This window comes from Bubalus bubalis, chromosome 21 (genome assembly GCF_019923935.1).
Source record: "Bubalus bubalis isolate 160015118507 breed Murrah chromosome 21, NDDB_SH_1, whole genome shotgun sequence".
In the NCBI taxonomy this organism is placed as follows: domain Eukaryota; kingdom Metazoa; phylum Chordata; class Mammalia; order Artiodactyla; family Bovidae; genus Bubalus; species Bubalus bubalis.
In genome coordinates this window covers 45,875,780-45,899,009 of record NC_059177.1, presented here as the reverse complement: position 1 = coordinate 45,899,009, position 23,230 = coordinate 45,875,780, and the positions used below count along the sequence as shown (strand labels likewise).

The following is a 23,230-nucleotide window of genomic DNA, read 5'->3' as shown; positions in this document are numbered from 1 at the left end:
CCACTCTTGGCGATCCCATGGACCGTAGCACGCCAGGCTTTCCTGGCCTTCACCATCTCTCAGAGCTTGCTCAGACTCGTGTCCATTGAGTAGTGATGCCATCCAACAATCTTGTCCTCTTTCATCCCCTTCTCCTCCTGCCTTGAATCTTTGCCAGATAATATCAGGGTCTTTTCTAATGAGTCAGCTCTTTGCATCAGGTGGCCAAAGGATTGGAGCTCCAGCTTCAGTATCAGTCCTTCCAATGAATATTCAGGACTGATTTCTTTGCAGTCCAAGAGACTCTCAAGAGTCTTCTCCAACACCACAGTTCAAAAGCATCAGTCCTTCAGTATTCAGCCTTCTTTATGGTCCAACTCTCACATCCAATGTAACTATTGGAAAAACCATAGCTTTGACTGTACGGGTCTTTGTTGGCAAAGTAATGTCTCTGCTTTTTAATACACTGTCTAGGTTGGTCATAGCTTTTCTTCCAAAGAACAAGCGTCTTAATTTCATGGCTGCAGTCACCATCTGCAGTAATTTTGGAGCCTAAGAAAATAAAGTCTGTCACTGTTTCTTTTGTTTCCCCCAACTATTTGCTATGAAGTGAAGGGACTGAATACCATGATCTTTGTTTTTTGAATGTTGAGTTTTAAGCCAGCTTTTTCACTCTTCTCTTTCACCTTCATCAAGAGACTCTTTAGTTCCTCTTCATCTTCTGTCATAAGGGTGGTGTCATCTGCGTATCTGATGTTATTGATAATTCTCCCAGCAATCTTGATTCCAGCCTGTACTTCATCTAGCCCAGCATTTCACATGATGTACTCTGCATATAAATTATAAATAAGCAGGGTGACAATATACAGCCTTGACATACTCCTTTCCCAATTTGGAACCAGTCTGTTTTTCCATGTCCGGGTCTAACAGTTGCTTCTTGACCTGCCTACAGATTTCTCAGGAGGCAGGTCAGGTGGTCTGGTATTCCTATCTCTTGAAGAATTTTCCACAGTTTTTGTGATCCACACAGTCAAAGGCTTCAGCATAGTTAATGAAGCAGAAGTAGATGCTTTCCTGGAATTCTCTTGCTTTTCTATGATCCAGTGGATGTTAGCAATTTGGTCACTGTTTCCTCTGCCTTTTCTAAATCCAGCTTGAACATCTGAAAGTTCTCAGTTCATGTACTATTGAAGCCTCACTTGGAGAAATTTGAGTATTACTTTGCTAGCATGTGAGATGAGTGCAATTGTGCCATAGTTTGAACATTCTTTGGCATTGCTTTTCTTTGGGATTGGGGTGAAAACTGACCTTTTCCAGTCCAGTGGCCACTGCTGAGTTTTCCAAATTTGCTGACATATTGAGTGCAGCACTTTCACAGCATCATATTTAGGATTTGAAATAGCTCAGCTGTGATTCCATCACCTCCACTAGCTTTGTTCGTAGTGATGCTTCCTAAGACCCACTTGACTTCAACACTCCAAGATGTCTGACTCTAGGCGAGTAATCACACCATTGTGGTTATCTGGGCCATGAAGATCTTTTTTGTATAGTCCTTCTGTATATTCTTGCCACCTCCTCTTAATATCTTCTGCTTCTGTTATGTTCATGCCATTTTTGTCCTTTATTGTGCCCATCTTTCAATCAAGCTGGAATCAAGATTGCCAGGAGAAATATCAATAACCTCAGATATGCAGATGACACCACCCTTACGGCAGAAAGTGAAGAGGAACTCAAAAGCCTCTTGATGAAGGTGAAAGTGGAGAGTGAAAAAGTTGGCTTAAAGCTCAACATTCAGAAAACGAAGATCATGGCATCTGGTCCCATCACTTCATGGGAAATAGATGGGGAAACAGTGGAAACAGTGTCAGACTTTATTTTTTTGGGCTCCAAAATCACTGCAGATGGTAACTGCAGCCATGAAATTAAAAGACGCTTACTTCTTGGAAGGAAAGTTATGACCAACCTAGATAGCATATTCAAAAGCAGAGACATTACTTTGCCAACAAAGGTTCGTCTAGTCAAGGCTATGGTTTTTCCAGTGGTCATGTATGGATGTGAGAGTTGAACTGTGAAGAAAGCTGAGTGCCGAAGAATTGATGCTTTTGAACTGTGGTGTTGGAGAAGACTCTTGAGAGTCCCTTGGACTGCAAGGAGATCCAACCAGTCTATTCTGAAGGAGATCGGCCCTGGGATTTCTTTGGAAGGAATGATGCTAAAGCTGAAACTCCAGTACTTTGGCCACCTCATGCAAAGAGTTGACTCATTGGAAAAGTCTCTGATGCTGGGAGGGACTGGGGGTAAGAGGAGAAGGGGACGACAGAGGATGAGATGGCTGGATGGCATCACCGACTCGATGGACGTGACTCTGAGTGAACTCCGGGAGTTGGTGATGGACAGGGAGGCCTGGTGTGCTGTGATTCATGGGGTCGCAAAGAGTCAGACACGACTGAGCGACTGATCTGATCTGATCTGATCTGTGCCCATCTTTGCATGAAATGTTCCATTGGTATCTCTACTTTTCTTGAAGATATCGCTAGTCTTTCCCATTCTATTGTTTTCCTCTATTTCTTCACTTTATTCACTCTGGGAGACTTTCTTATCTCTCCTTGCTATTCTTTGAAACTCTGAATTCAGATGGATATATCGTTCCTTTTCTCCTTTGCCTTTCACTTCTCTTCTCAGCTGTTTGTAAGGCCTCATCAGACAACCATTTTGCCTTTTTCCATTTCTTCTTCTTGGAGATGGTTTTGATCACTGCCTCCTTTATAGTGTTATGAACCTTTGTCCATAGTTCTTCATGCACTCTGTCTGTTAGATCTAATCATTTGAATCTATTTGTCACTTCTACTGTATAATTGTAAGGGATTTGATTTAATTCATAACTGAATGGTCTAGTGATTTTCCATATTTTCTTCAATTTAAGTCTGAATTTTGCAATAAGGAGTTCATGATCTGAGCCACAGTCAGCTCAAAGTTGTGAATTGGGAGATGGAATTTGAACTCTTGTCTCTGAAATTCCAGGCCATGTTTTCCTATTCATCACTCATCTTTTCCCATAGTTGGAGAAAACTAAAGTATTTTCTGGAAAGATATTTGTTCATCTTCCTGCTTGTTTTGTTTCAAGAGAAAGTAAAATAAGTCTTTCAGAGTTGGAGTCGAATGTATTGGTTATTTGGTTGTACTAGAAATAATAGTAAGTTCCAGAATATCAAAGGGTTAAAGAGTACAGAAATCCTCTAAATATTGAATCCTACTTCCTGTGATATTCACTTTGAAGCCCTTCCAGAGATGAAGCTGTATTCCTGACTCCTAGTTTTCTCCATATCCCACATGCCCAGTGCAGTCCTAAACACACGTGGTCATAGCCACCATGTAGCACATCTGTCCATGGTGTCTGACCCCAGGCAATGAAAGCAGGAGCATTCAATAACACATGTTGGGTTTGACTAATATCAAGGACACTGGCAACACCAGTATCCTTAGGTTCTGACATCCTGAGCCTCGGTCATGTGCCCCATGGCATGCCAAGAACAGCCCAGGCGTTACCGTGGTGCCCTTGCTGCGAGATGTGCACATGGCTCCAGGAACCTGGCTGGGCCCAAGGGTGCTCCTCTAGCATCCAGGTTTCCTGCCTCAAATGGGCTTGGCATGTACTCATTCCACAAGCAGAATTCAACTATTTCCTTCTATTTCTTACTCAAAGAAACAAGAAATTTTACCTTTTCTACATGGGATTAATCATGATTGCATTTTCCCCCTTCAGTTTCAAGGAAGGCAAATTTTCATGGGCCAGTTGAATGAGCAGACGAGCAACTGGCTAGGTGGACCTACTAGGCACAGGGCAGTCCTGTGCCCCAGGATTGAAGCAGCTGTGGCTGCTTCCCAGAGCCACAGGGACTTCACTCTTGAGCGTTAGTTTCCTCTCCATGCCCCAACATCCAAGATAACACTTGGATGGCACAAAGTAATTGATTATTTCTTATTGTTACTGCTTTTATTACCTGGGTGAGATGCTGATGTGACCAGTGTCTGTGACTTTGTTTCTTTTTATAGTCTCAGCACCAGTTGATGAAAAGCACTTGAGGCTGATCAACCCTCTGCTTAATCTATAAAAGAGTGAGGCTCACCCTCAGGGCTCTGTACTCGACCCCGAGGGGCCCTGATACCTGGTGTACTGGGCTTCTGGCTGGTGTGGCCTTATGGCACTTATTCTCTTCTAATGATGGATGCTCATTAACTAGGTAGGTTTTAGTGATTTTCCATCAGAGGGTTCAAAGGCAGCTTCAACTCACCACCTCTGCTGTGTTAGATGTGCTCTGTTGATCTTAAAGAATAGTACAGTCTCTATAAGAAGAGGCTATGGGATGAGTTGGCCACCTAGGCAGAAAAGAGGGAAGGAAAAGCTCCTTTTGGATCTTCTGTTAGCATTCAGATCAACAGATGGGGCTTTCCCTCTCCTGGCTGTTCAGGTGTAAGAAAGAGTAAGGCTTCCCATGGTGACAATCCCTTTGTTTAGAATTTCCTATGTTCCTGCTCCATGCCCCTGACACTTGGAAGTTTAAAATTGCGCCAGAGAACACATTTTATAGCCCAACAAAGAATACATATTTTTTACATGCTGCCCTAGTGAGTCCCTTGGCTTTTCCTACTTTTTGATTGAAAATTGCTTAAATATGACCCTCAGTGGGTCTTTATGGTTTTAGGGCCATATTTGCAAACATTAAGCTGTTTCAAGACGGGGTTGGGGGCAGATTTTTAGCCAAAGTGAGTTAGAGTCATTGCAGGTAAAGTACCTGGCCTCATGGTCACATAGTAGGTGTTTAATAAATGCTGGTGTCCACCATTAGTAATGACCTTAAATTAGCTGCACTCATGTCTTTGAAATTCAACCTTGTTTTTTTAGAAGAAATCTTGTTCTTGGTCATAATTTTTGTCTAGTTGAAAAAGAGCAGAATCAGGAAAACAGCTTTAAGTAAATCCTAATGTCGCGAGCCGGGCACCCAGGACAGGACACATAGGATTGCCCATGCTTGGTTTGCGTTGCTTTGAGTTTCTTCCTCAGAGACTGTATCTGCCTTCTGGCAAAGTTTCAAAGAGACCCATCTGGGGAGCACAGAGATGCTAATGATAAGGTCTCCCCAGCAGCCCGCAGTTGCCGTGGCCTGGCGGTGATGTCATGGAGATTAAGGCATGTTATCTGTAATGAGAATAAACCCCTGCTGCTGAGTGCAGCAGCACAGCACCAATCTTGGGCTGGGCAGGACGCTCAGGGCTTATTTTAGAGCCAAATGAAAGCAGGCAGTTATCACGTTCTTTAACTATAATCAGCCGAACAGGATACAGGTAGCCACAAAATGGAGTTATTTAAAACAGTAACAAAATCACACAATCTGGAAGTCTCTCTGCAACATCTAGTTAAAGCTGTCTTAAGTGTGGAGAAGACAGAGCAGGTTTATTTTGTAACCTCCTCCATGGCAATCAGATCAGGAAACCTTCCTTATGAAATGAAAGGCAGGGACCCTGACCCGGAGGCTGCCCCCAGAGCAGTTGAGTTTGACCCCAACTTGTAAACTGGAGCCTTTGAAAATGATTCCAGTAGAGTCCTGAGCTTCCAACCATCTGTCTGTCAGGGCAGTTACCAGGGAAAAGGGGTCTCACTAGCCCAGGCAGTTGGTCCAGCCTAACCTGGTGACCCCATAACAGCCCCTCAACTTGGGTTGAAAGTTGATTCTGGATATGGATTATGAGACTTTATCTTGGGTAGCTTTTCCTGTGACCTTCCAGTAAGACTCTGGGGTGGGGCACAGGGCTGAATTCTAAGCATTTCCTAGGACCTGTCAGAACCTGCTGCTGAGCAGAAGGCAGAGAGAGGTGGATTCAGTGTGGCCCCCATATAATTCTGGCTCTGTACCTGTCAGGTATGTGACCTTGGGCACATTTTTAGGCTGGCCGAGACTTGGTTTGCCCCTCTGTGAAATGGGGATGATTAGATTCTAGCAGGGACATCCTTAGAAGAGTACCTTGCTGACAGTTGCTAAGCAGACTTCAGTAAACTATTGTTACCTGGTCTCCAGCTACAAAGCTCACGGAAAGAAGCTGCCACGTGATCCCTTGATAACCCTAGCATGGCTTCTGAAGGCGTCTGTTACTGCAGTAACAAGTGTGAATTTTACACTGCATCATACATGCCAATGAGCTAAGAAAACCAGGAGGCCTATCCAGCCAGCTGGATAAAGCCTGAGTCAATTCCCAATGCGTTTAACACCACCCCCATTAATTAATAATGGCAATGAAAACCAGGCTAATAAATTACAAGAGCAGCTGCAGCCCTGCCTTCTGCTGAATGCCTCCTCTGTACTAGGCACTGTGCTAAAGGCAGTGCATGGTATAGCCTCATTTAATCCTCATGACCGCCCTATAAGGCAGCCATTGCTCTCGCTATTTTACAGATGAGAAAACTGAAGCACAATGAGGGTTAAATTAAAACAGCATTGTAATATGTAGATGAGTTATGATTTGAGCTTAGGTCACTGGCTTCAAAGGTAGATTGTTAATCATTAAGTTTTTTGGGGCTCCAAAATCACTGCAGATGGTGACTGCAGCCATGAAATTAAAAGACGCTTACTCCTTGGAAGAAAAGTTATGACCAACCTAGACAGCATATTCAAAAGCAGAGACGTTACTTTGCCAACAAAGGTCCGTCTAGTCAAGGCTGTGGTTTTTCCAGTGGTCATGTATGGATGTGAGAGTTGGACTGTGAAGAAAGCTGAGCGCTGAGGAATTGATGCTTTTGAAGTGTGGTGTTGGAGAAGACTCTTGAGAGTCCCTTGGACTGCAAGGAGATCCAACCAGTCCATTGTGAAGGAGATCGGCCCTGGGATTTCTTTGGAAGGAATGATATTAAAGCTGAAACTCCAGTACTTGGGCCACCTTATGCAAAGAGTTGACTCATTGGAAAAGTCTCTGATGCTGGGAGGGATTGCGGGCAGGAGGAGAAGGGGATGACAGAGGTTGAGATGGCTGGATGGCATCACCGACTTGATGGATGTGAGTCTAAGTGAACTCCGGGAGTTGGTGATGGGCAGGGAGGCCTGGTGTGCTGCGATTCATGGGGTTGCAAAGAGTCAGACACGACTGAGCGACTGAACTGAACTGAACTGAAGAGACTATAATCCAGCAAAGAACATAATCAGGCCTTCTGTTGTAAGACTCATAATGAGACTAGCATTGATGCATGATATATTTCAGTATCCTTCCACATGCCTGATTATTTAAACTCAGAGCATCTCTGGAAGTTTATTTATAAGTGAGACAATAAAGCCTCAGAAGAAGGTGAGCAATCTGCTATGACTGCACCCTGGATAAATGGCAGAACCGACCTTTTAAGCCAAGCCCATACTTCATCCATGTCTATAAGACACCAAGCACAGCCATGTTCCACTCAACCCATGCTGCCTTTCACCAGCTCTGATACAGATTCCAATGCAGAGACAGAGTTGGGTAGTAGGAAAAGGATAAAGCTAATAATAGTTCTGGTCAAATCCTAGAAAACCCTTCCAGGGTCACCAGCAGAAATCCCCTGTTGAGGATGCAGACTGGTGTGGTGGGCCAGTCAGGGGCCAATTAACATTGTCCATTGTGGCCTATCGGAGAAGGCAATGGCGCCCCACGCCAGTACTCTTGCCTGGAAAATCCCATGGGTGGAGGAGCCTGGTAGGCTGCAGTCCATGGGGTCGCTAGGAGTCAGACACGACTGAGCGACTTCACTTTCACTTTTCACTTTGATGCATTGGAGAAGGAAATGGCAACCCACTCCAGTGTTCTTGCCTGGAGAATCCCAGGGACGGGGGAGCCTGATGGGCTGCCATCTATGCGGTCGCACTTAGTTGGACACGACTGAAGCGACTTAGCAGCAGCAGCAGCATTGTGACCTATGGTTTATTCTGTGGCTGAATTAGTGTCAGGGCTACCTTAGTGATGAGTGTTTCTGTGAGAAGTTTATTCAGGGAGTTCCCCAAGCCAGATGCTTGGATGGTTCGTGGGCTTCATTTCTTTCTCAATATACACTGGTTCTGCTTGCATCTGCTGAGAGGGAAAAAGTCAGGGGACAGTCAGCAAGACTAAAAATGTCCTGAAGAGGAAGGGGCTGTGGAGGACTTGCCAGGAGATTGTGCAGCACAGGTACCCACTTTGGCTCTGCCGCCTATGGATGCCTGTGTGGTGCTTGTCAGGAACTGGTTTCCATCTCACTGTGGTCAGAGTGGCCAATTTTCTTCTGGGTGCGCATAGGTGCTCTTTGGTTAATCTGGGTGTGTAATCTCTCTAATTTATTTCTAAAGGAGGAAGCCTTCACATCACATTTTGTAGTTGATCTCCTCAATCTCAGTTGCGTCATCAACTATTCAAGATTCAGGCAATCAGATGATCATTCATGCATTCTACCTTTTAAGTCAGAATATTAATACCTTCTCCATGCTGGGTGCTGTGCTAGGTGTGAAACAGATCCAACCCCAGTCCTGTAGTATGGAACTTTTATTCTAGCATACGTTCCCAGCCCAACATTAAGTATGCTTCACAGTAAGCGCTGCCTGATTTCAGAAGGGGATTCCTGGAGGGAGAATTCCTTCCAGTCATTTAGAAGTTCTTGTATTACAGTGTTAATGTGTCATCTGGCACCTGTTACATAACACAGGTTGGACTTTAAGTGTCTCTCCTTTGGGATGCCAGGAATAGTGGGACGAGGAACTGGGGGGAGGGATGAAATGCATGTGTGGGATAAAGTATTTGCTCCATCTTAAAGCTCTTAACTGGCTACTGGAAATTGCCATTCTTTTTACTTTGTAAAGGTGTTAATAAGAAAATGTCTGGAAAAAAATTGAAAGTAAAGTATCATTGCAGCTGAATAAAGGTCATAACTGGAATAAGAGCTATATTTTTACCACCAAGGCAGAAAAAACCATCCATTTTCTTGTTTCATAAACTGCACTGTTTTCAAAAGTAAGGGTATACTCACTCTATGGTAATGAAAGGGGGGGCGGGGTTCCAACCAAGGAGTCAGCTGGTTTTCAACAAACAGTCAAGGAGCTGGCCTTCTTTTGGTCTGAGCCTATTTCTTAGTGCCTAAACGAGACAGTGGATCCTGCCATTTCTTAACCCAAAGTGACCCTTCCCAGCTCTTCTCAACCTTGGAGACAGTCCATGTGGGTTCCAGCAGAGGCCCAGGATTCAGTTTAAAATAGCGTATTCCTTTGGCGTATCCTTGTCCATGCAAGTCATCCTTGTTCAAGCCAAAATAACTATTTTATCATGCTTTTTAGGGAGGAGGGTTCTGCTCCCCTTTTTCCATCCCACTAATAACCTTTGTTCTCTTTGTTCTTTAAGTTCCAAGTGTGACATGACTGTGTCTGTCGTCCTGGACTTTGCTGTGTCCCTTGCTTGTCACTCTTGTTGTCGTTGTTTAGTCACTAAGTCGTGTCCAACTCTTTTATGACCCCATAGACTGTAGCCCCCCCAGGCTCCTCTTTCCGTGGGATTCTCCAGGCAAGAATACTGGAGTGGGTTGTCATTTCCTTCTCCAAGGGATCTTCCCAACCCAGGGATCAAACCCACGTCTCCTGTATTGGCAGATGGATTCTTGACCACTGAGCCCTCTGGGAAACAGCAGCCTTGTTAGGCCTGCCTTGATTTGTGTTTGTCACCGTTGCACTGGCTGGTGGTTAGTGACTATTCACCTGCTGGCTGGTCCGCAGCACCATGTGGTCCCCACGTTTTCCCATTTAGTGAAGCTGCTTTCCCTTCTCTTCTATAGAATCACCCTTTATGACTATCAAGCCATGTGCAGGGCCAACAAGGAGAGCAGTGACGGCGCCCACGGTCTTCTGGATGTAAGTACAGTGCAGTCACTCAGAAGACAGCTGTGTGTTCTTTCCTGTCTCTGTGTGTGTGCACATAGTTTTCCTTGGACCCATCAAGTTGATCTGTTTCAAAATAATGAAGATTTAAATGTGTTTCCTGATTTCATTGCTAAAGAAAAGTTATTTCTGTTAAATCCAAATCCGGTGATTTCCGGAATATGACAAACAGACCTGAAGCCTTTGATGGATTAATGCGGCAACCCCCCTTTTGATGGGTAGAAAAGGGGAGAAGTTTTGTCTATTCCCTCATTCTCAAATAAAAGAGACTTTGGTTTGGTTCAATAGAAACCTTCTTTTTGGTTATAATAGAGCTGCTAGCCTTGAACAAATCCACATTTTGATCAGATTCTCCACTCTAATTGTGTTGCTGCCTTTAACATTATTTTCCCTGGAGCTGATCCATCCATGGTGTCACAGTTGAGGATCCATCAACATAACTTTGTATCATTAGGAACTGGCTTTCAGATCACCAGAAATTAACTTAAAATTTACCCTTGGTTTAAAAATATAATTTGCAATGTGCAAGCAATGTAAGTTTGGCCACCAATAACTTGAAAACACAGAAAAAGCAGACATAGATACTTCTACATAGTCTGGCATATAGGTATAAGTATAACCCTTACATGTTATCATTTTGTAAATTCCAAAAATCAACCTAAAATTTGGTTTGAAACACAAAATTTAAGAACCATTTTGGTTTTAAAATATAAATATACACCTTCTCATTTGCAGATGTAAGATCTTGCAAGGGGATTATTTAAAAACCAAATATTTAACACGGTTCTCCTAGACTAAAGGAGCAAGAAATGATTCTGAGCTGGGACATTTCTGAGAGGCAACTTGGAACTAAAAATGGGACGATTTGAAAAATACCACTTTTTAGAATGAGGATCAACACATATTTCCTAACCCAGTTTCCCTAACCTTAGCATAAGTATTTCCAGACTTAAAATGTTCCCAAGATATGTTTTTATCATTAGGCTTAAAAGCTCAATGGCTTTGCCCTTCTGAATGTTAATGTGCATTTAAAATTTTAATCCCATATTTATATAATCCCTTTGTTTACCCTGCATTGAGCCAGCATCTGACAGAGAATCCTTTTGCCCCTGTGCCTCCCCTTCCTCACTTCCAAAACGTCCTTAATCCCTCTATTAATTCTCTCCTCCCACACTGAAATGTCACTACCCATCCCAGTGGGTACAAAGACCCAGAACTGTCCTATGGTCTGAAAGAGAGATGGTTATTTTTCAAGCCATAAGAAGTGTAATGGCAGAACCACAGGACTGCATGGCTGCATTTGGTTTTAGGAAATAGTTAATAATTCACATCCTTAGATGACCCTAATCCTGAAAGCCCTGTGGTTCAGGGAGTGATGAAGACACACTCAGAGTCAGAGATTCAGTCTGCCATCTGGGTGGGCTGGGAGTAAACCCCATGGACTGTTGTTCTGTGCATTTGCTTATTGGCTTGAATAGCGATGTTTTTAAAAATGTTCAGGGGTATATAAATTTGTTCTTGTTTTATTTGAAACTGGATAATCCTCCCATTCCTAGTTCTAGTCCTTATCAGCAAAATGCTTTGAAGGTAGGATTAAGCAGCCATCACATCAGAAACCAGGATTAGGCGTTTCATTTCCCTGCTACCTGAAGGAAACCACAAAAGGTTCCGAGGCTTTTCTGGACCTGCAGCTTGGGGCCCGGGCTTTGCCAATGTCATTGCCTGTCTCTCAAGTCCACCCACTGCTCACATATCTGGCATACCTAGGTACAAAGAACTGACTGAGGGGGAGACCTGGTATTTTCCAGAATTCAGGAAATTGAATTATCCACATAGGAAATATCACAGGGTAAACAATCCCACTGCTTTTTTTAATTAAAATATTCTGAAATAAAGATTAGCCTGTCAATGCCTTCTTTTATAGAGTGAAGGGGATTTTCTGCAAGGATAAAATCACATGTTTATATGGTTATCATTTTTTTTCAAGTCCGAGTATGCGAGTGTGAGAAAAGGCAGCTTAAATCCTACATAATTCATGGGCAGCATTAAAATCAAGTATGTGCAATCTTTGCTTATTTCAGTGAATGACGTACAGTGATGGAGAACAGGGAATCACCTTTCCAAAAGGCAGCCCTGAGAATTACCATTTGAAATTAGTTACATGATTCCTGCCGCTCAACATTAGGCTGCGAAATATTAGCCCCCAGAGGGTAAAGGTTTAAGCATCGTTTGCTGAACTTCCTTTTTCCTCCCAGAGATAACCCCTGTATTAGATCATGTTTATTTGACTTGTAAATCACATCTTACCACAGGGGAGTTCAAAGTTTTAAAATGTTAGTTTTGGGATATAGTATCCAACCATTTTCATCTTTAAGGGAGAGCTTCACTGTTTTTTGACATGATATGAATCTCTCTAGAAGAATAACATTGTCTTTATGTAAAGCCTTAGGTTAAACTACAAATTTTGTGTGTGATGCATTGTTTTTAATGAACCGAATTCTTCTCTGCAGCCTTATAATGCCTTCCTTGCCGCAGTGAAATGGATAATGACAGAACTTGTCTTGTAAGTACAATTTGCTGCGTTTTTAAAAAAGCATTACTTTTCTGTGTTCTAAAGTGAATTGAGAGATTGTGCTTCATGCTTCCAATAAACATTAGATGATTCCTCTATGATAAACTCTGTGATAAACTCACTGAACATCTTGAAATATTGAACGTAGAGTCCAAAAGATCATCTTTTAATAGGTGAATCATGGTCACTGCTTATGCCCTTATGTCACTGTTTAGCAGACTAACAGCTTGCAGTACACAAACCAAATTTATTTATTGTGGTTACTGTTAAATTTAACATCGATGTCTGGCTGTTTTTAATGCAGCCTGGGTGGGCTGTGGTCAGAAGAACAAATTGCCAGGGCTGTCCACCGTGCTGCTTTGGATGTCTTGGCATGTGCAGGCGTGGGGGCCTGTGCAGTCATGGGTCAGGGGCTTTCTCAGGTGTGATTTAATTGTTTACCTTGTCAAATTACAGTCCTGCTGGATGCATCTGTGACTTAGGTCAAACTTGAAATGGCACAAAGATGAAAGGCTTGACTTCCAGATGAGATATTGGACACATTACAGAAACACTGTGTCACACAGAAGGAAGGAATTCCATGGACCAGCATGGAAACCAGATCATTCAAGCTGCACCAGACTCTCATTCTCATTTTCCCATTAAATTTCTAGTTCCGTGTGTTTAAGGCAGATTTCTTGTTATTTCATGAACAGACAATGTCTTATTTATTGCTTTAATGTAACCTATATTAAGTATAACTTAACGTGGAGAGTAAGTTCTTTGTGTATATAAGAGACAGAAAATACAGGTAATAGTGGGATTTTCATTGTGAGCTTCGAGTGATAGCAGCCATGAGCCTGAGAAGGAAATGACTAGATTTTGATCTATTTCCTTTCATTTGGTTTTACCTGGTGGCTCAGCTGGTAAAGAATCTGTCTACAATGTGGGAGACCCGGGTTCGATCCCTGGGTTGGGAAGATCCCCTGGAGAAGGAAATGGCAACCCACTCCAGTATTCTGGCCTGGAGAATTCCAGGGACTGTGTAGTCAATGGGATTGTAAAGAGTCAGACACGACTGAGCAACTTTCACTTTCATTGGCATTCTTTACTAGCAATTGAGAAATTATGATTTTTGTGAAGTTGCATTGGGACATAATTTCCTAAAAAGGAGTTTATTCCAATTGTCCTCACCACCTTGCCCTACACACACACACACACACACACTCAAATACATGTGTTACAGTGTAAATTTTGAAAGCATCCTTTATACTGCAGATCATAGTCTAAGTAGAGACTATTCTGTTTGTATTTCTGAACCAAGGTAGGAGAAGCCCTTTGAATGTGGACTTTTTACTGTGGACTCAGACTATAATAAGAAAAAAAGTTTTCCCTATAAAGCATGATATTTCTCACACGAATCCCTGAGTCTTAAGTGAACCTGATTTCAGGGTTTGGCTGGCAATGGTGATAAAACAGTCTTTTACAAGTAAGACAAAACCTAGTGAAAATTCAGTGGTAACTGAACGAACCATGTTGATATATCCAGATATCAGATGATGTTATTCTTTCAAATGAGGTGAGTGATGCTGAATAACACAGAATGTCACTCTTCCATTCAGGGTGTGGGTAACCAAGTAACACTGGGCTTTTCCATTCCCTGCTTAGGTTTCTGGTGGAATTTAACCTTTGCAGCTGGTGGCACTCAGATATGACAGCTAAAGGTAAGGAGCAGCTGTCTTCGTTTTCCGTGCTCAGAGTGATGAACCCGGGATTCACCAGCTACTTTTCACCAGGGATGTGCTCACATAAGACTACCCAGGACAAAGTGATGATTCCTCCTTTCTGTTAGCAGAAGGCATCCTTTGTGCTGAGGGCAGTGCCGTTCAGGCTGACAGAAATTCCACAGCTCATGTTGAATGTACACTTTGACCTGTTTCCTTAACTAAGGCTTTGAGGTCATACACTGCACAGGTGAATTCTTCAGAAGCTAGTGAGCAGTGCTGAAATCTAAAGGTCACAGACGCATCACCTTTCTCAGGCTGAACGAATGAACAATCATTACCTTTTTACTATTACCTTTCATAAAATATAAATCTGATCATATTATTTTCATTGCTGAAAAGGCCATCAATGATTCAATCAGTAATTAGTAGAAACTATTAGAGGCCTGAGTTTAGAGTAAGATTAATATGGATATAAGTTCTGGCTCTGAGGTTGGCCTTTGTCAAGTTAGCTGATCTCTTCAAGGCTCAGTTTCCCCACAGTAAGCTAAATAAAGAAAATAATAAATAAATGATATTTATCTCTTATTGTTTGTGTGTATGTATGCATTTAATGGTAAGATAAATCATGGTGTATACTGAGTGTAGGACTGGAATATAGTAAGCCTTCAAAAAGGCAGCTGTAATTAATTTATGATAATGGTGATGATGATGTTGACTTGTATAAAGAATGAAATATTGCCATTTACAGCAGTATGGATGCAACTAGAGAATATATTTAGTAAAGTAAGACAGAGAAAGACAAATACTGTAATACATCACTTATATGTGGAATCTAAAATTAATACAAATGAATCTATATACAAAACAGAAACAGAAAATAGGAAACAAAGTTACAGTTACCAAAAAATGACAGTCCATTCACAGAAAGCCATAGGAAATAATTATAAAACTTAGTCATATTTAGCAAGAAAAACAATATGCAAAATTGTATATGCCCTCCAAACCCCCAATGACTGGGGAGAAGGAGGATGTAGAATTAACTCGGATCAGCAGTCAGGCCACTGGGGAGTCAATAAACAGGGACCAAAATATGAATTAGGAAGAGAAGACCCTCAGATACCCCAAAGAAAATTTTACCTATAACATGAACCTGCTTTTTTTTTAAATTGTAGATGGTTTGAAAAAGGAAGATGGGAAGGAACTTACCTAATGGGTACTTGTTATCTCTTTTCTAGTCACTTTTCTTACTTGGTTAGCATGTCCAGATTTTTACTATTAGGGGTGAAAAAAAAGGTACATGAAATTAAATGAGAGAAAAGGAAGGAAAATGATCAGTGGAGGCCAAGCGAGTGGATGGTAGTTGGTCAGATGGCTGCTGTTCCTGCATCACCAGTGCCTTGGGACAGATCTCAGTCTTTCCCAGTCATGCCTGGAGCCCTGTTTCACCTAGAGACGAAGCACCTGACTTCTGAGTCAGGCAGCCTTCCTCTGCCACTTGCTGGCTGTGCAGTTCTGGACAAGTTGCCTGGTCATCATGAGCTTTCGTTTCCTTGCTTGTCAACAGAGATAAGATGTGATACGGCTGTGAGCAATGGATTCAACCATGCATGTGCAAAGCCCACATGCAAGGTGTGGCACAGGGCAAGTCACCATGCGTGGGCGGTGGGGCTCCCGTTTTGGGAGCTGGTGTCCCTTTTGGCTTAAAAGTCTGGCTCCTTCTGAGGAGTGTGCTCAGTGCTGGGGCAGCAGGCTGGTGGTCTTCAGTGCTTCACTTTCTGGCATTCCTCTCTTTCCTATTCATATCCACATGGCCTGCCCACCAGGCTTTTGTGGTGAGTGCCAACCTTCCTTGCCACTAACCCCACTCTTACCTTGGTTGGCTTCCCTTCCCTGCTGCTACAGGCATCTGCCCTCACTCCTGTGCTGGTCCTTGACATGGACAGTTCGTTGTTGAGTTACTTCTGAGTGCCAGTCTCTGTGAACTAGGATATCTGCTTAGACCAGTAACTTTGAGCGTAGGGGTGATTTTGCCTCCCAGGGGTCATTGCAATGTCGAGACATTTTTGGTCACAACTGGGGATGGGAGAGAGCTACTGGCATCCAGTGGGTAAAAGTCAGAGATGCCCATAAAACACTCTACAACACATGGGACAGCCCCTCACAACAAAGAATCATCTGACTCAGAATGTCAATAGTGCCACTATTGAGCTAATCCTGATGTAGACTGAGGGGTGTAGGGTAGGAGAGATGAATTATGAAGGGGGGCACAATCTTTGCACTCAGAAACTCTTGGAGGTTCTCATTCTGAAATTTCACCTTTCTTCTCCCTTCTTTCTCTTCCAGCTTAGCTAAAATCTTAGCTAAGAGGAATGATGTAATGCTTCAGGTCTGTGTTTTCTGTCTTAGAAACTTTTTAAACAACTCTTAATAGGTAATTCCAAATTGTCTCACTCCACTGACAGACTGCACAAAGACCTTGTCAGATGGTTAAATCATCTGCAAGTGCTGTGCCTGTATGTAGCACTTTTTCCCTTCCAGAGTGCCAGCACTGGGTTCTCTTCAGATCCCTTTTACATACCTGAGAGGTGGGGACTGCTGGAATGTGTCGTTGAGCCTCTCCGAGGCACCTAAGTAAGGCAGCTAGGAGAAAATAAGCTCAACTGTAAGCCAAAACCGGCCACCTCCGCTGGAGGGCGGCGGGAGACGCAGCTGGCCCTCTGTGAGTCCTGTGTGGAGCAGGCTGCCTCACGTGGATTGATTGTCTCATTCGGACCTGCAGCCCTCTGCTGGGCATGGCTATGACTTTTTCCATTTTATAGATAAAGAAACTGATTCCGATGGTGAATGCTTTCACCCACAGAGCTGCTATCATCTGAATCTTTGTTAGATGTGAATGTGAATCTCAGACCCAGTATAAGCCGGGAAAAGTTCCAAGCACCATCACAATATTGCCTTGCGAGGTTTCTGCATTCTAAATTTACCCTTCTCTCACTGGATAAAGACCCTGAGCTGAGACATACATCTTTGTTTAGCTAAAAATGGAATCCATAATTACACTGTTTATCTGCTTCATTTCCTTAATGAAGGGGACTGTGGAAGGCCATTTCTGCTTGATTATCACAAAGGTATCATTTTGGCGAAGTTGCACAAAGAGAATGGAGCTTGCTGGCACCCGGTTATGAATGAGGGTGCATTCGCAGAGACAAAAGAAGAGGAAAGCTTTTCAAATGGCAACTCTATTCATTCCTGATTGTCTGCGCATAATTACTGTGAACCCAAGTCAGTTATTCTCATCAGGGACATTTGTTGCTAAGGGAAAATTAAAGAAATCCAATTGTGTGGATGCTCCACTGGGTGCCTCGTTGTAAGTGAGTGATAGGTCCTGGCGGCTTCAGCCTGAGACGTCCAGTGTAATTGGGGTGAGAAGCAGACAGGGTGATGGCCAAGAGTGAAGGCTCCAGGATGTGACGAGGACGTGCATATGCATTTGGGCTTCAGAGCATACAATGGTGTGACAGGCAAGCATTTAACTTCATTTCTCTGAGTTTTAGTCTCTTCATCTGTAAAACAGGATAGCAGCAGGGCCGTGCTCACCATGAGAGGGTGAGAATTCAATCCATCAAAGGATCTAGTGTGTTTGGCTTGTAGTAGGCACTTAGTGGGGCTTCCCATGTGGCGCTAGTGGTAAAGAACCTGCCTGCTAATGCAGGAGATGTAAGAGACATGGGTTCGATCCCTGGGTTGGGAAGATCCCCTGGAGAAGGAAATGGCAACCCACTCTAGTATTCTTTCCTAGAGAATCCCTTGGACAGGGGAGCCTGGCGGGCTACCATCCATGGGGTCACAAAAATTTGTTGAACACAACTGAAGCCACTTAGCACACACCCACACACGCACGCATGCAGGCGCTTAGTGAGTATTGGCTGCAAAGGTGGTTTTGCTGTTTAGGTAAATGATGATCATGATAAGTCACTTTCTGTGGGGCTCAAGGCAGGCTGTGTCTACTTCCTGAACTTCAATTTTCTCTTCTGGAAAAAAAAAAAAAAAAAAAAGAATCAGTCTAGCTGAGCTCCAACACCTTTGTAAGATGATGAGTTTTGAATGCCTGAGAGTTAAAACAGTACCCATCAGATGACTGGCAGCCCTAGTTATTGGTTTGAAATTCCATAAATAAACAGTAAAAACTGGCAAATATATGTGATGTTTTCCTGTAGCACTCCAGACAAACAAACATCTTCATAATAAACCATACTATTTAGATTAAATGTGGCCATGGTTTTATATGATAATTCATGTGTTTCCCAAAAGCACCAAGCAACTTCCAGCCAATCTATAGTCTTACTTCAAATAAACTCAAGGGCTTATTACCACATCAGTATGGGTGACCTAGAGTTATGAAAGGAATGAGAATTTATCTCCAGAAAGGATCAGAGCCAAATGAGTCTCTCCACTGAGACATTTGGACTCTTTCCATTGTAACTGGGCCCAGACAATTAGAGATGGTGCAGTTATCAGGGTTATTTAAATCACGTGTGCTGCCTATCTCAGCCTGCCCCCCAGAGATCTTTCTTCCTTTCTCTCATTGGCCAAACTTCATACAGTAGTTAAATATATATGTGTGGGAACCAGACAGTCCAAGTTCAAATTTTGGCCCTGCCACATACTCACTGGATGAATTTAGGCAGTTCACTTCATCCTCTCCTCCATTCACTAATTTACAAAACAGAATGAACACTTTCTCCAATCTCATAGTTTGATTTGTTTAAATTTTGTAATGTAGTACTAGATAAATATGTATAAAGTGGAATGACATCTGGCATATAGTAATTTCTTAATAAATTTAGCTGTTACCATCGTTATATGCCATCTGCATGCTTGCAGTGTATTAATTTATAATCTGTGCTTTTATTTAATCTTTATTTCAGTAAGCTGACTTTTTGAAAATTAAATATTAAAATGCAGCTTCCCAAATTAAAAGTTAGTCCTGTTTGCTGTATGCTGCTGCTAAGTCACTTCAGTTGTGTCCGACTCTGTGCGACCCCATAGACGGCAGCCCACCAAGGCTCCCCCATCCCTGGGATTCTCCAGGCAAGAACACTGGAGTGGGTTGCCATTTCCTTCTCCAATGCATGAAAATGAAAAGTGAAAGGGAAGTCTCTCAGTCGTGTCCGACCCTCAGTGACCGCATGGACTGCAGCCTTCCAGGCTCCTCCGTCCATGGGATTTTCCAGGCAACAGTACTGGAGTGGGGTGCCATTGCCTTCTCTGGTTTGCTGTATAATCAATTGTAAATAATAATAACCCTGAAAATAAACTGTATTATAGTTAGCTCCTCTGAGCTTCATGTTTGGCCTCCTTAGAATAAAGGAGAAAAAGAACAAATGAAAGAAAAAAAAAAAAAGGTAAAAACTGCCTAGCATCGAACAAAGTCATCTTCCTGACAAGAATCAAGGACATTGATAAAGAAATGGGAAGAGAATGATGTTCCAACCAACCACCTCTGTGTTGTTACTGATGAATGTGCACCACCTGAAATCCCATTGCCTTCCACACAAGGCAGGCCATTTGCCATGAGGGACAGAGAATCTCCCATTTCCTTTGTCTGTTTTATTTGCCTGAAAAACACCATTCCAAAGAATTGCTCATCTGCTCAGCAAGCATGTAAGGACACTTCCTGAGAGCGAGTACTGCAGGCTCAGGGGGTAGGCGGTGTCTGGAACTTGGCCCTTTGCAGGCGCAGTGGCTACCGGCATGGTACCCTCCCTGCTGTCAGGATCAGGGAGGCATCCGGCCAAACAGTGGTGGCCCAATAAGGCTGACAGCCTGAGGATTCAGTGAAATAGCATCCCCAGCAGAAGTGGTGGTGGCTGTAAGCGTGTACACTTAAGTAGCACTGGCAGTGTACCAGCCACTTTCAATAGATGGAGTTGTTTCATCCCCAAACGACCCTTTGGAGTTGGTTCTGTTCTTCCCATTTTGCAGAAAACATTACAGTGTGGAGAAATTAAAAACCCACTTAGTGTCACACGGCAGCAGCAGAATTCACAACACCCAGAATTTGTGCTGTTAGCTACTCTGCAGTTAGCATGTGGAGTAACATGAAGACAGTATGTAGGTGGTAACATGAAGGCGGGGAGAGAGGGGCAAAAATGTATGTGAAAAGATGCTTGTGTTCACTCTGTTCAGAGTTATGCATGCATCAGTCTATTCATTCCTCAGAACAACCCTGTGAGTTAGTATGTGAATCACCACTTAATGTCAGCGACCAGTTCCTAAAATCACGATTGGCACAAAAAGCTGATTGAGTCTACTTCCTTTTGTTTTAAATAAGAAAAACTACAATGTATTATGCTTCAACTCCAAACCCCGAATCAATTTCCTCAGAATAATTAAAGCTCACTAAAAAGGCCTGTATATAAAAGAATCACATAAGGATATAAACACTTAAAACACAGCTTTCTGATCACCCAACAATTACCTGGTTGTTACCAAACAGTTGTTTTGCATTCAGTAACTCTGTGATGCCTCTCTTAGTGCTGGCAGCCTCCCAGATGGACATTCTATGAAAAATCTAATGCTGGTTCTGACATCCAAACCAGTTGCATTTGGAATATACCTGGAGAGATTGTTACAAATATATGTTTATATCCATGTTAAATCATAGGAAGTTTGAGTTTTGGGAATCCATGTTAACTTCATAGGAAGTTTGAGTTTTGGGAATCTATAAGTAAATGTTCTACTGGAAAAATGTTCATGAGTAAACCTCTTGTGAAGAGTACCTGTACTGCTAGCATCTCCATTTTACAGATGAGAATACTGAGGATTAGCTAAAAGTAGTGAAGCAGGAATTTGCACTCCGAACTCCTCTGACTTTACCTTTAACTACTATGCTAATGATATCTATCATCATTGACATCATCACTAATGGCTTCATGAGAATACTGGCTTTATTTTTGTTTTTTAAACAAAAGTATTGCACTAAGTACTCAGCATATATTATTTAATTGAGTTCTCACATCAACCTCTAATAGAAGAACTATATCATGCCCAATTTACAAATTTAAAATATTAGGTTTTGAAATTTTCCTACTGGACATAACTTGTTTAAATTATTTAGTAGACCACCAAGCCCTTACCAAGTACCTACTATGTACTTACCCATGTACCAGGGTTATTTAGTACTATCTTTCTGCACAAGGAACTTCACAATAGTAGGATTAGGTTCATGGCTGTGATTCATAGACATTACGTATTTTACTATTCCATATTTCAATTTTGTTTCTGTAATAAAACCGTGTAATTGTATTATGACCTTTATCTCACCCTAAATAATACGGTGTAGCTTATATTTTATACATTTATTCGGATGTATATGTGTGTGTGTGTTTTTGTTGCTAAGGTCACATAAGTCTGAGGCCAGAGACCCAGTGAGTGATGTTGTACCAGAAAGTAGAATTCTTGAGATGCATAAATGATAGCTGATCATGCCAACAGAACTGCTTGAGGAATTATAGCTTATAGAGTTGCTTGGCAGATGAAATCACTTGACTAATTAGAAAATAATGCATTATGCTGTGCCTAGAAAAATCACAGAGCAGCAGGAGCGGAACTGCGTTCTGAGTTACTGTGGGCTGCCAGTCACAACAAAGCCAGTGCCTTGTATTCTTTATCTTTTTTTTTTTTTTTCCCTTATCCCTACAGCCCAGAAATTGAAACAGACCCTGGAGCCTTGTGACACTGAATATCCAGCGTTCGTCTCTGAGCGCACCATCAAGGAAACCTCAGGGAACATTGCTTGTGAAGACTGCTCCAAGTAAGCACCCCGCCCCCTACCGCCCGCCTCTTTCTGTCTGGTAGAGACCTTTCCCAGATGGGCCAGTGCGGCGGCCATGCCCAGGATTACGATGAGAGCTGGAAACATGGCTGCCCTCTTGTGTGAGGAACTATTTTCATCAGCTTGGAAGGAGCACCACTTGGCTTTGTTAGAGGGATCGTTTAGAGTTTGGGATGCATTCAAATGTATGAAAATTCATCCTAGAATATAAGAGATTTTTAGCCCAGTTTTTAGATGGTTGGAAGAAGTCCTAATTGGTTTTTTATCCCAATTAACAGTTGGCAATTTATTTCACCAATTGGGGGAAATTTCTCAGATGTTTTTATTGAAGGCACCAAGCCTTCAGGATTCACCCAAATCTGACATATTGGGAATTATTTCTTGGTGGCTTAATATGAGTGTCCCTGATTATTAATGAAGTTAGACCTTTTTCACTGGTTTTATTGATCATTTGGAGTCTCTGGCTTCTTCTTTCCTGTTAGCAGTTCTCTCTTGGGTGGTGGGTCTATTCTTACTGACTTGGACATTCTTTTTGTGTTCCAGATATGATTTCTTTGCAATTCTGTGCTTTGTATGTGTCTTCTTATTCCTTGGTCTGTCTTTTCACTTTTTATGGGCATCTTTAGATGCATGTAAGTTTTCTTTTGCTTTTATTTTCATGTGGTCAAATTTATTATTTTCTTCTTTGATTTGTGCATTTTGTGCCTTGTTTCAGAAACTAGTCTCTACCCTAATGTAATACATATATTCTCATATATTTTTATTCTGAACACATTAAAAAGGTGCCTTACACACTTAGAACTTTAATGCCTCTGGAATTTATTTGTATGAGTTTCATGATTTAGAAGTCTAATTTCATCCTTTTCCATATAGTTGGCCTGTTAACCAGCACTTTTTACTCGGTATTTTTTAATTTTCCAATAGATTTATTATGACACCTGTGTTATAGGCTGGGTTCCCATCTATGTGCAGCTCTGCTTTTAGGTTTTATGGTTTATGGTCAACACCATATCTCTTTAATTATTATAGCTTTGTAATGTGACTTGATAGCCAGAAGGAAAAAAATCTCTTTCTCTTATTCTTCTTTTAAGTCATCCTAACTGTTTTTGCCTCTTTACTCTTCTATATTAATTTTAGAGCCAGCTAATTAATTTTGATGAATTATGCTAGGATTTTGACTACAATTACTATAAGTTATAAATTAATTTGTAGATAACTGCTATTTTTA

The 23,230-nt window shown here is 42.1% G+C and overlaps 1 protein-coding gene across 3 annotated transcripts in view; it reads left to right on the top strand.

The window, feature by feature from the left end:
* The window catches only part of CACNA2D3 (calcium voltage-gated channel auxiliary subunit alpha2delta 3), a 909,107-nt gene that overhangs the window by 834,343 nt on the left and 51,534 nt on the right, over positions 1-23,230 (top strand). For all 3 annotated transcript variants that reach the window (XM_025272778.3, XM_025272777.3, XM_044933476.2), the window contains 4 exons: positions 9,788-9,863; positions 12,401-12,453; positions 14,110-14,165; positions 21,870-21,981. In XM_025272778.3, coding sequence (XP_025128563.3) covers positions 9,788-9,863; positions 12,401-12,453; positions 14,110-14,165; positions 21,870-21,981 — 297 coding nt within the window. The remainder of the gene's footprint in view (positions 1-9,787; positions 9,864-12,400; positions 12,454-14,109; positions 14,166-21,869; positions 21,982-23,230) is intronic.